This window comes from Sander lucioperca, chromosome 1, assembly GCF_008315115.2.
Source record: "Sander lucioperca isolate FBNREF2018 chromosome 1, SLUC_FBN_1.2, whole genome shotgun sequence".
NCBI lineage: Eukaryota > Metazoa > Chordata > Actinopteri > Perciformes > Percidae > Sander > Sander lucioperca.
In genome coordinates, this window is record NC_050173.1 from 51,428,767 (window position 1) to 51,442,558 (window position 13,792).

Sequence of the window (13,792 nt, forward strand, 5' to 3'; positions counted from 1 at the left end):
TTGTAGATTTGGCAGCCTGAAAACTGATATTAAAGGCTGTAGAAAGAATGGGGAATGGAAAGAGATCACTGATGCAGTCAACAGTGTTGCCGTGGTAAATCAGACTCCAGCTGAAGTTTATTTAATTTATACATCCTTGACATATGTATGCTATAGTCCTAATAGTAATATACAGGTTTATATTGCAATCTCTTAGACCTATATGGTTTACCTATATTTAAATAAACACACAGTAGCTGAGTTTATGCAGTGTCTTTTATTTTACTTTTACTGTTTTTTTCATGAGGCAGAGCCAGGCAACAGCTGTGAGGGAGAGCGCGTGGAATAATATCCTGTCTCCTTCGTATAGCCCCAGTTGGGGCGGTGCTGGACACTGCTCTCTGGGCATCGGGTCATCTGGCTCCATCACTACATTTATGGCACCCTGTTTTCCTGCGTGATGTTGTGCAGAACCCCACAGGCTAAAACAATGTTGCAGACTTTTTTCTGGCGTGTATAGTAGGCCCGTCAGCTGATGCAAGACCATGAGCCATCTGCCCTTAATCAATCCGATGGAGCGCTCCACCGTGGCCCGTGCGCGTACGTGTGCACTGTTGTACCGGCAAATAGAGGTATTTTATAAGAGCCAGATCTGCCATTGCTGATAAGTGATCAACTGACTGACTTCTCCTTCTCCTGTTAAACTTCTTATATGCTGCACCGCAAGTCCACACTGACTCGAAAACTTGCGTACACGAGTTCAGACCAGACGTGAGATTTTATCGCAGCCTACGCTCACGTTCAAATTGATAAATCCCTTGCTTTGCGTAGGAATCGGCGTACGCCCATCCTACGCCTGTTGTTGGTCGTACGCACGTTTCATAAATGAGGGCCAATGTGTGTATTTCCACTGACTGCGCAACGGCTGCGTTCCAACTCCGTCCCAGCTCCGACAATCCGCAGCCCTCCGGAGCAGATACGCAGAGCTTCTATTTTTGCCGGATGCCGGAGAGCTCCGCAGCAGTTCAGCACAGGGCAGATTGTGCGGGACAGGAAGTCGAGCACAGAAACAAAATAAAACACCCAGTTAATTTTCAAAATAAAATACACCGTGCTCACGGCGGATCATATTTCCCTGCACTACACCTTGATAGAATCACAATAATCTCCACAAAAAAGGGAGATCAGCAGGTCAGCACAGAGTAGTTTCCCCTCTACTCCTCTGGATGGAAACAAACTGTTGTTGGTTTTGTGGTTCCGTTTATAGAAACTACATCCTGTTATATCGCGCGATCATACGTGAATTTGCGAGATCTCGTGGGTCCTCATGACTTCAGCTGTCAGTCATGGCCGCAGCTGTTCCGCAACAAATCCAGACCTGGTGGGTATTGACGGACGGCGGAGCATGGAGCCGACACACAGCGGAGCCGATCGGCAGCCATTCCGCAGTTGGTGGAAATTGTGGGTAACGATTCATTTCATCATAGATTGATCTGCCCATTATCTTGTTGATTTATGGATAAACCAAGGTTTCCGCCAGTGTATTGCAAGCTTGGCAGCCGTCGGGCCTAAATTGACTCCCCGCTGGGCCTAAGCATCTGGGAATTAAAAAACAACAACTAAAAAACTTAACCTAAAATGTGTTACTGTTCATGTAGCGAACTCTTTTAACGCTGCGGATCCACTTTTGCGACACGACTGAAGCATGGTGTCGCTAAAGTTTCCTGAGCATTTTTGTAGTAGGACGTCTAGAACAAAGAACCCGAGAGAGACTTCCCCCAGTCTCCCCTGTGCTCTACTTGTACTGGATAGTCGCGTCGCGTTCAACGGATTAATTTGCATAAAGATGGGCATCGGCCAGCTTTTTAACGCTTTGCGGGCGCGTTAAAGTCGCTTGACGTCACCCATAGGAATAAAGTGGAGCGCGGCGTGACAGAAATGTCGCACGGCCAGGTGGATCTGCACGGTAAGGAATAACTGCATAGGTTGTGTGCGTAATGTTAGCACGTGTGCTCGAGAGAGTGCGCGTGTGTGACTGATGTGAGCATGAAATTTGCAGTAACGTATCTGTGAATGTAGCATCGCAGTGTGTGTACAGTTTAGGCTATTTGTCGGTGAATAAATGCTACAACTCCCCAAGACTAGGGCTGGACGATTAATTGAAAATGTATCGACGTAGAAATTCTGAAGCTGTTATCGACGTATTTTTCCCATGACGATAATTTCTTTTATAAAACCAAAATGTGACTTTTTTCACAAGACATTTTCATTTCAAGCAAACAAAAACTGCAATAGAACATCTAAGAAATTACTTTCTGAAACTCAACAGAACATGCAGGTGCAACATGATGTAGAAACAGATATTAGGATAAGGAATTACCTTTGAAATGAGGGCACTGTGAATCTTCTTCAGGATGTCATCCATCTCCAGCAGTTTGGGTTGGATGAGAGAACTGTGGGGTCCACTGATATGACCAATGTGGTCGAGGCCGAGGTAGTGGAGGATCAGAATGTCCCAGTCATCTCTCTTAAGGGTGCTATCCAAGTGACGGGTCACATTGTTGTCAACCTACACGGAGACATGATGCATTAAAGACACACATTTACTGAGCTACAGGATTTCAACTGATTTTATTCAAAATCGCCCACCTAGAGCAAACAAAAACTGAGCTGAGAGGAGCTTTACCCAAAGCTGCGATAGTCTGATGATAATCTGATTATCATCAGGCAAATATTACACTACATTTGTAGCTATGGCATATGGAGCTAATTGATGAGCAGCTTTTTGTGTGATCTCATCTCCGTTTGCTCAGCTGCCTTCATCTTGTACATGCAGATCACTTTGCGTCATAAAAAATGCAGTGACTGAGTCATTTCCAGACATACACAGCATATTCCACAAAATATATACATAAACGACTGACAATTATTAATTAATACATTATGTACAGTCTTTACTGTTGTTTTGGGTTATGGTATGGTTTAAAATACTTTCATGGACAGCAGCAGTAGTCTGTGAAAACTTGAGGAACTTCAGCGTAAATTATATTGTTTAATGATGCAGGTAAAAGGATTTTGCAAACAAAAAAGAAGTCAGGGTGCTTGATAAAAGGATGGGAGGATTTCATAGTTTTACAGGTTTCTCGATTTCTCATCATTTTCAAAGGTCCCATATTGTAAAAAGTGAGATTTCCACGTCCATATTAGGAAGCTCAATTCACAGAGAAATGCACAAAGACGTATTCAGAAAATGTGCCTTTAAAAGAGCTGTCAGGACTTCCGTACGGTTGTGATGTCACAACTATACTATGTGTATATATATATATATATTTATATCCAGTATCTCACAAAAGTGAGTACACCCCTCACATTTTAGTAAATATTTCATTATATATTTTAATGGGACAACACTGAAGAAATTTAAAATTAAAATAGCCCCACATCATCACATACCCTTCACCATACCTAGAGATTGGCATGGGGTACTTTCCATAAAACCATCTCTCAATGCAAATCAAACCAGCTATAAGGCTAACCGACATAAAACCATGCCAATCTCTAGGTATGGTGAAGGGTATGTGATGATGTGGGGCTATTTTAATTCCAAAGGCCAAGGGAACTTTATCAGGATGCATAGTATCCTGGATCCATGAAATAACTGGCCTTTAAAACTAAAAATCTGCCTGCCTCTGTGGGAATTTAACATAGGGGTGTACTCACTTCTGTTGCCAGCTGTTTAGACATTAATAGCTGTGTGTTGAGTTATTTTGAGGGGACAGCACATTTACACTGTTATACAAGCTGTACACTTAATACTTTACATTGTAGCAAAGTGTAATTTCTTCAGTGTTGTCCCATTAAAAGATATAATAAAATATTTACTAAAATGTGAGGGGTGTACTCACTTGTGTGAGATACTGTAAATATATTTGTATATGTGTAGTTAGAAAGTGCCGCTACAGTGCTGACTTGGCTTTTTCGGGAGGGGGGGCTTAAAAAGACAGGTGAATACAGGTATATTCAGACAGACAGTAAGAGAAAAATACTTGAAAATTAAAGCATGTGAACATGTTCTAGTAGAAACCCAAAATATAGATATGGACCTGAAAACGAGCATAATATGGGACTTATATGATAAGATATGTATGGGAAATATATGGGAAATTCCTGTGTCATATCTGCCACCAGGTCTCTTTAATCTTTGATATTGGCAGAGAAACACAATACTTTTATCTTTTATACAGCCGAACCCCGGCTGTTTGACTCACACATACCTCAGTGTAGTCAGATACAAAGAAGGAGGTCGTGCCATCGTACTCCATGAAGTGTTTGGGGAAGAGGCGCACCCAGGTGTCATCTCCGTAGAAGATCATCCTCTTCCCTGCTGTTTTGGCTTGCCAAACGAGGTTGTCTTCCAGCAGTGCAGGAGAATTCAGGTTCATTACCACATCAATGAAGCCTGGGATACTGCCAGTGGTTAGAGCCTAGGGAGGGATATGTTTTTGTCATTGTCCTTTGAACAATAATTGTCTTTTAATGGTGTTGTGCAACCCTACAGTTTCGTCATATCAATCCAGCTAATTAAGACTTGTGCTGCAGTTCAGTGGTATATATTAATAATCTTCTTAAACTAAATAAATTAAATGAATAAATTCCCTTTTATCTGACTGGTCACTACTTTGATCTAACATTGTAAACAAAACTGTGTCCCACATCCCCAAAGAAATCTTGCTGCCACAAGAGGAAACTGAAAGCGGAATCAGGTAGATAGATGATAGTTATGAAGTACAGTTTCTACTGATTTCATCATGGAATTTGAAATAAAACAACACCAGCGCCCATTTGACTGACGGAAGGAAAACGCAGCCTATTTTGGAAGTCAGACGAGAGAGTCCGGTGCATCGTCGAGGGGGAAGCACAAAGGCATTACTCCACTGAAGGAGAGTATGCAGATGCTGGCAGGAAACCCTGTTATTCATACCCCCTACGGACTGCCTGGAGCACAGTCTGAGATCGTCCCGGGACGCTCAAATATCCAAGCTGAAATCAGAGGTGACCAGCCTTTATTGTGCGAGGGCCCGGGTGTTGGAGGAACCTGCCGAGGGAGCTGGGCTGGGGAACTCAAAAAAACACTATTTTATATCAGTTTTATTGGTGATGTGTTTGTTCTTATATAACCCTGTTTTTCAGCTCACATCTGGTTATTTTGCTCATTTTGCTTGTTTATATATACATATATAAGGGTTTTGTTTGCTTGCAAAACACTTTGTAGCAGTTTGTGCGTGGTTACTGTGTGAGTACTTGTGCTCTATAGCAACCCTACTGTGGCAACTTTACAGACGCAAGAGACAATAAACTAAAAGGTGTCACACCCCCACAAACCACCTCAGGAACTGTTACAAGCTTCAAACCTTTCTTCATTCGCTATCACATTTTCAATGATGTTTTATCAATTGGTGTCTTGATGTACGGGAGCAAAGTTCTCCTCTGTCATGCTGAGAGGTTTGTGTCTCCTACTTAAAAATGACAAACTAATAAACATACTCTATGCCAGAGTAGCGTCAGAAGCCTGCCAGATTTGTCGACTGAGTCACACTTATTGCGCCGACAGGAATCTGAAGCTGAAGTTTGGAGCTTCATCTACTGAGCTTTGTTCCTGAGCTCAATTATTTACCACTTCCTTCCTTGCGATTGTTTTTGCTCCTGCCAGTGCAGATGCTTGCTTCAGGAAGAGATGGATGGTTCCACTTCAAACGCAGTCTTCTCTTTCTGCCTGTTCAGTATCACAGAGGTGGTCCCTGGTCTATTAATAGAGATAGCCTGACCAATGAAACCGTGCTTGGGACAAAAAACAGGCACTTTTCAGCCAAACTGGTAGAACACTGTCCTGATATGCAATAATAAACCCAAGGGGCATATGGAGATAATTCTACTGTAAAGAAAACGATACAAATGCTTTGTAAACAAGTTCACAGTGTAAAAAGGCAAAATCTTAAAATTTCTCCAGATGCCAAAAAAACATTGAGAAGCTGCCCAAACGAATCAGTGACTCATCAACATACTCATTACCAAGCCCACAGTTCGTGTCGAAGCTTGCGATGTGCCACTGCTTAAATGTCAAATACAGTATTAATGGGGTGTACAGACATACTCTGTCACAGACATGAAAACGTGCAAAGGTGCCAAAAAACAGACGGAAGGGGCTGTGACTTCCAATCTTCGAGCCTGGCAAAAGATTTTTTCGGTTTCCTTTTCACGTACTTTTGACAACTGAATATAAGACTTTCTACCAAATATGCTCAATCTTCTCCGGCCTTATCACCACAGAATAACTATGGATGCAGGGCCGTTGGACCAACTATGCACTTGGTCTATGGCAGGGGTGGCGAACCTGTGGCTCTTGAGCCGTATGCGACTCTTTGCCTGCTCCTTTGAGGCTCTTACTGTGTGGCTGGGGGCTGTGTTATTGGTGGATTTATTTTTATTCTTTTTTTTAACTTTTTGAAACATTTCAGATAAGTACAAAAAAAATGGAATGCACTTGCCAATACATTTGCCAATTATTTTAAAATAAAAAATAATGCAGCAGAGTTTTGAGGACAAATTCTGCAAACCGAGGAAAAAAAAGCTGCCACAGATCACCTTCCTCATTAACCCTTTCACTGCTGAATCAGATTGTTTGAAAGCCCCTCTAGTGACAAACGAGTGAAAGAGTCGCTTTGAGTGGCACAACCGAGTTCTAGCAAGACCTGAAAAGGATTGTGGATAACAAAGACTGTCAGATTTCCCACTGAGTCAATCTAAGTAAGAAAAAAAAACTATGAAAACTGCTATGTATTATGACTGTCATCAGATCTGGAAGGCACTGTTGCTGTTGTAGTGTGGACGTGCATGTGTTGTGTGGCTTTTTGCTATGGTGCAGGTTTTTTTGTGGCTCTTTATGCTGAACTGGTTGGCCACCCCTGGTCTATGGTGTGTAGACTTCCCAGGATACTAGCCTTTCAAACAGCCACATTGCATTGCTGCTGCTGCTGCTGCTGCTGCTGCTATGTTTAACTGAATTCATTGTCCAAACCCACCACCTGAGTAATGTCCACAGACTGCTGTGCCAGTCTTAGAGCGTGGCCCAACTGGCCACATGTGGACTGGGGAAGAAAACCAACTTCTTTTCTTTTCATTGCAAGAAAGAGCAAGTAAATTGGAACCATTAAATTTATTGGGAAGACCCCTGGGGTAGAGTTTCCGGTATAACAACTGTTTGCTGCCTGGCCCTTAATAAAAAAAAAAACATAATACATTGACATTTGACAATAAACTAGATACTAAAACTGTGTATCTGATTAAGACTTTGGCTGAGCTGTAAATGTGCATAAAGCTTGTAACTTTATTAGATACAGTGAAGGGAGTGTCAGGTCTACTGTGTGTGTGTGTGTGTGTGTGTGTGTGTGTGTGTGTGTGTGTGTGTGTGTGTGTGTGTGTGTGTGTGTAAATGAATGGCTGTGCCACTGAGAGATAATGATTTAGGTTAGTTGGCTGTGTCATTCCAGTTAATTGGGTGCAATGCAGTGATAGTGGGCAGTATATGGCAGTTGGTGTGTACTGCCACCTACTGGTGTGTGACAAAATCTTAATGCTGTGATGGAACAATTTAACCCTCTAATGTTGTTAAAGCTCTATGAATAACTTCTAAATCACTTCAATGCTAAACTGAGCTGCATGTTCTAATACAGAAGAGTAATGTATTGCCCCAAAGCTATGATCTCATGCTTATTTCTGTGATGCACCAGCATCACAGAATACAGAACAGAATACAGAATACATTGTGTCAAAAAAATCAGTAGATATCTTGGGAATTTTATTACAGTGGGCTATTCTCTTCAAAACTATATCTCTACTTACTCTAAATGAATAACCAATCATCCAGTATTTTATTTTAGAGAGGTTTATCAATATATATGGAAGTATATTGTATAAAAGTCTTACTTAAGGGCCTGAGGGAACAGTCAGAGCTAAGGAAATCAGCGCCCCTTTTTTTTAATGCACACACTACCTCAAACAGGCTTCAGCGATCAGTTAAATTACATTTTCTTCCCACATTTGGGCAATTTAGAGCAATGGTGTTAAATAGTCCCGTTTCTGGTTGTAATTGTTTTTAGTAATTAAAATGTTCTTGATTTGATCTTGATTCTTTTTTTTATGTATTTGATTATGTCCTCGATTTCACATCATTGTTTTTAGTGACTTGCATATCCTTGTTTCTACTCCGGTCATTGTATTTTACAATGTCTGCGCTGTTTGTGTATTGTGTTCTAAATTGCATTGTGGATTTATGTTCTGTAATCTTGGCTACATTGAAAATGAGGGCTTGTCCTCAATTGTACCTCCGAGAACTAAATAAAGGATAATGATGACGATGATGATGATGATGATGATGATGAAGCTGCACAGTCTATACAACTGGTTAAAACAAGCCAGATGTTGTGCCTCCAATCTACTGTAACTGCCAAGTAGGGCTGCATGATATGAGAACAAAAATATGCAATATGCGATAACGTTGAATATCGCGATAACGATATTACTTGCAATAAATAAACAGGTATTAAAGTGTACTCAGTTCTGCTGCTTTCAGTATTCTGCTAAAACACAACAAATTGATTTTTGAATTCAAAACAAATGAAAGGAAATCATTTCCAACACTCTTTTTTTATTAAACAAATTAAACACTGAATTGTTATAAAAGCGGCACTAAAAAAAGAATGACAGTTACGTTTTAAAGTGCAGTTTTCTACTGACATTTTCTTTCAACTAACACAAGAAAAATCTCTGAGTGTCTTTCGCGATGTGTTTATTGCGCCAGTTCATATCGCGATGACGATAAAAAACGATATATTGTGCAGCCCTACTGCCAAGCCCCCTAAAAAGTGATTAAGTGGCCCGTCAACAGGGCTTATAGATGCCCCTGTATGCTCTCAGCAGGCCTGCAAATCAAACTTACACATTTTCTGGACAGCTGATTAAATGGCATTTTCAATTCTTCCTCTCCTCCTTGTTCATATACTGTACTGTACATCTCTGCTGCAACATAAACCCTTCATGCCTGTGCTTCTAAATCAGAAAGATTTTATTTTGAACTTCCTCGCTTATCGATTTCACCCCCATATACTCTTCTACTGTCAACAAATCTTTTCGAGAAGCCTCACACCCAGAGCTGTTTTTCCAGGCTGCCTTAAGGCCCTTTCCCTCCATCATCACTGCCTCCTCCTCTAAACCCTGGATTATGGTGGAACATCTGTCTCCCTGCGAGTGCCCCTCAATCCTGCTCAGCTTCATCCCGTCATCCCTCCTCCACATCACCACTGACTAGCTCCATGTCATGACAAGCAACTTCTCAAACAAGTCCTCCTTGAAACATGAGTATTATTCTGTTCAAGAACGCGTTCCTCCATCCATTTACAGACCGTTAACTCACATCTACTGTGGTGCTCATAAGTTTATGAACCCATTCTAAAGTTGACTAAAAAGAGGAATAAAAAAAATCATCTTTTGGAAATTGATCTTAATGCCTTAATAAAAAAAATTACAAATTTAAAAAAAAAAAAACCTTTAAGGACACCAATTTTCTTTGTGAATGAACAATGTATCGTAAAATAAATAAATGTTCTTCCTTAAAATACAGGGGGCATAAGTAGGGATGTCCAGATCCGATCACGTGTTCGGAAATCGGGCCCGATCACGTGGTTTCAGACTCGATCGGAATCTGACGTTACCTCCCGATCAGGACTCGGATATATATGTATATATATATTCTCATTATTTTTTAACACATCTATAGTTATGCGGTGGCACAGAGTTAGACCCTTTTGACTCCACACAGAAACAGCAACGCGTGCGGCATGACATCACTTTGTTGCAGAGATGCTATTGGTTAAATGCCGGCAAAGTAGAACACGGAAGCAGCTTGAAGTGGAAAGCCCGAGTATGTCTGCGGTCTGGAGGTATTATAAAGTTGAATTATTATAGAAGTATCGGATCGGGACTCGATATCGGTAGATACTCAAAATCAAATGACTCAGACCCGGACTTGAGTGCAAAAAAACCTGATCGGGACATCCCTAGGCATAAGTATACACACCCCTATGTTAAATTCCCACAGAGGCAGGCAGATTTTTAGTTTTAAAGGCCAGTTATTTCATGGATCCAGGATACTATGCATCCTGATAAAGTTCCCTTGGCCTTTGGAATTAAAATAGCCCCACATCATCACATACCCTTCACCATACCTAGAGATTGGCATGGGGTACTTTTCATAAAATCATCTCCCTATAGTATCTGCTCCGGAGGGCTGCGGACTGACGGAACTGGGACGGAGTTAGAACGCAGACGTTCTGCAGTCAGTGGAAATACACACATTGACTTTAATGGAAACCTAATGACTCCGTCGACGTTCCGGAGACGTTCCGCAGACGTTCCGCATCCAATGGAAATTGCCAGTGAGAAGCCCCGTGGTGAGGAGCAGAGAGTAACAACGGTGTTTTTCAGGTGTTGCGCTAATCACTCCACCCAAGTAGCAGAAGTAGCAGTGCTTCGCCTTTTGAGAATATAGTTCCCAGTATGTATACAGTTAGAAGATGGCTGTGTCTCATGTGACCTTGTTATTTGTACACGCTGTGACAAAAAATCACAACATGTAAATAGGAAAATGTTGGCGTTATTTTGTCACTTATTGGGAGCAGTAGGCTAGCTGGAGCCAGTTACCTCCAGGATCTGTGCTAAGCTAGGCTAGCGGTGGGGACGTCAGACAGAGTTACGACACGCACGGAGATGAGAAGGGTATGTATGGACTTATCTAACTCTGGGGGATACGGGGAATAAGACAAAGTCCACATAAGTCGGCGTGTTCCTTTAACTTAAAAGAAATCAATATATAAATTAGAGACGTTCCGATATCTATACTGCCTAAAACGCTGGTATCGGTAAGTACTGGAGTTAATGCACCAATCCGATACCACATAATAAAGCTAAAAAAAAAAAAAAAATCTACATTAAAGTAGTTTATTGATGTTCTTTTTCCGTTATAACTGACTGTCAAACTGCATAATAAAAGAAAGTTCTATGATGTTCATTGTTTGTGTTTGTTCACATTTCACAAAGAGTTTAACCTGAGCCAGACTGACAACAAAGATAGAAATCATATCACATCCATACAGGGATAGTAGTATACAGCTGTTAAAACATAATAAAATATATAACACACTGGTATCGGATTGGTACTCAGTATCGGCCAATACGCAAGTTCAGGTATCAGAATCAGGAAGCAAAAAATGGTATCGGACCATCTCTAATATAAATTGATAATGAAAATAATTGTAAGCAGCTCCCCACACAGTAGAGCTGTAAGTCATGTATACATTTTTTAACATCATTTATTCATGACTAATGTAGGCTATAGGCCACTTGGAAGTTGGAACAAAGAAATAAAATAAGTCCTCCAGAGGCCAGCCTCCGTTTCACCTCCTCAGCATCCATTTACATGCTAATTGAAACGCATCACCTGACCGCTCATTTACCGCGCAACCCGGCGCGCAAGCCCGAGCCCGGCCCGAGCCCGAGTAAAATGATAGAAATTAAGACCGAACCCGACAAAGATCTTCAGCTCTACCACACAGTACCATGCTCTGTTGGAGCAGGCCTCAGAAAGTCTTTTATTAATCAGACTGTTGTGTGTTTCTCCTCCAGAGTTTCTTCTTGTTGTTTGCGGTGCTTATCCTGTCCGCTGTCTTTGACACTGTCAACCATCACATTCTCTTTGCTGCCTTCGCTGACCCGAGGATGCAGACCCTGCACTCTCATGGTCCACATCCTACCTGTCTGAGCACATTTATCAGACATCACAGAGGAGGATTCTGGCCACATTGGGGGTTTTTTTCAGCTAAAAGTTTTGGCTCCAATCTTCCTCTATCTATACAACAGCTTGACGCTGTCAGCCCATCCCCATTCCTCCCATCTTTTATTCTGCCCTCTGACACTCAGGCAGAACATTCTGCTTCACCTGACAAATGCAGTTAGATGCCTTCCCACCACCTCAGCGCTGCCCAGCACCTATACGGACAAGGCCGGGCTGCTGTTTTTCCTGGAAAATCACTCCCTTTGCAAAACACGCTGACTCTTTTTTTCCCCCCAGTCTGCACACAATCTAAGTGTGTTTCAGAACAACCCACTGTCACGCAAGGTGGCAGCGCACATGACATAACTGTAATTTCCTCCTGGCTCTGCTCCCAAAATACTCTCAATGTGACAACACACCATGTTTTCACCTTTCCAACTTCTGCCATGTTACGCTATTTGCAGTTGTAGGCTGGAAACTAAGCACCTATCTCAAAATGTCCTTTTACATGATTATTCTGGGCTCACGGGAATACTGAGTTTTGGCTCCAACACTGGCACATCTTATGATGGGCTGGATCAAATATTGGTGAAAAAGAAATTTAAACTTTTTTTAAATTGTTTTACTAATTACAAGTCACGTTTTCCCAGAGCCGAGGGAGACAAATTCTATTTGCTTCTTTTGTCTGACAAACAGTCCAAAACCCAAAGCTATTTAATTCATAATGATATAAAACAGAGAAAAGCAGCAAATCCTCACATTTCAGAAGCTGGAAGCAGTAATTATAAATATTAATAGTAATAGTAAACACTGACTGTTTGCTGCTTCAATCCAGATGAGTATTGAAAAGTATTTTCCGCGACTGAAAACGGCACGTGTTGAGGATAAGGACCAGCCTGAACCGGAGGTATCAGTCTGAAACAGAGCTCAACAGTCCGACCAGTGTAATTAGTTATGTTATTTGTTTACAATATTTTCAGGCTTCAACCAGTGAAAGACAGGGTCAGGGAGAGAGAGAGAGATAGATTTGTTAGGCATTGAAGAAAGAGTAGGAGAAGAGACAGCATCCAACAGCGTGTCCTCCTCAGTTTTTGATACTTGATTGTTACGAAAATAAGTATTTTCTTCCCCACCCTTTTTTAAAATCAAGTTGGGGCTCCCTGGTGGACAAGGTTTAAAGGGTAACTACCGTTTTTTTCAACCTGGAAATTTTCCTATGTTTTTGTGTCTCAGTGACTGATGGGAACAACAATCTTTGACATTGGTCCAGTATTAAGCGAGATCGCTGCAGTCGGCAGTCAGCGAAACAAGCTACAATGTAAGTTAATAGGGCAATTGTCCAGCTTGTATTTACCTTCACAAAAGTGCTCGTTTTGCCACTGACAGACTCAGATTATTATTCTTAGTGTCTGACAACATTATGGAAAGGATTTCTAAGGAGGTCGACCTTTCTGTTAAAGAGTAAGATCCTTTTTTTAAACATTAAAACGTCCGCGAAATCGCGTTCGCTAAACCCACCAGACTCCATGTAAATAAACAGTAATTTTAGCATCGTAAAATACACTTTATTCAAAGTCGACAGAAACTAAATAAAACTGTGAAGAGCCGTTTTGGGTCATCTTTCCACTTTTCCAACCATCACAACTCTAGTTTTGTTTGAAATAAACACATAGTTTACCGATTTACATGTGAAAATATGTTGGCTCTATAAACGCTAAAAGTATTGCTTTTTTAAAAGGAGTCTGGTGGGTTTAGTGCTAGCGACTTCAGAGCTGTTTCTGGTTAAACAGAAAGATCTCAAAGAGGTTTTAAAGGTCTGTCTCTGAAGGGATCCTTTCCATAATGTTGTCAGACACTTAGAATACTAATCTGAGTCTGTCAGAGGCAAAACGAGCACTTTTGTGAAGGTAAATACAAGCTGGACAATTG

At 41.3% G+C, this 13,792-nt stretch overlaps 1 protein-coding gene across 1 annotated transcript in view; it reads right to left on the minus strand.

The window, feature by feature from the left end:
* Window positions 1-13,792, minus strand: part of pigg (phosphatidylinositol glycan anchor biosynthesis class G) — a 101,727-nt gene that overhangs the window by 79,340 nt on the left and 8,595 nt on the right. Inside the window, exons 3-4 of the mRNA XM_031280059.2 lie at window positions 4,254-4,463; window positions 2,360-2,548 (exon numbers count right to left, since the gene is read on the minus strand). Coding sequence (XP_031135919.1) covers window positions 2,360-2,548; window positions 4,254-4,463 — 399 coding nt within the window. The remainder of the gene's footprint in view (window positions 1-2,359; window positions 2,549-4,253; window positions 4,464-13,792) is intronic.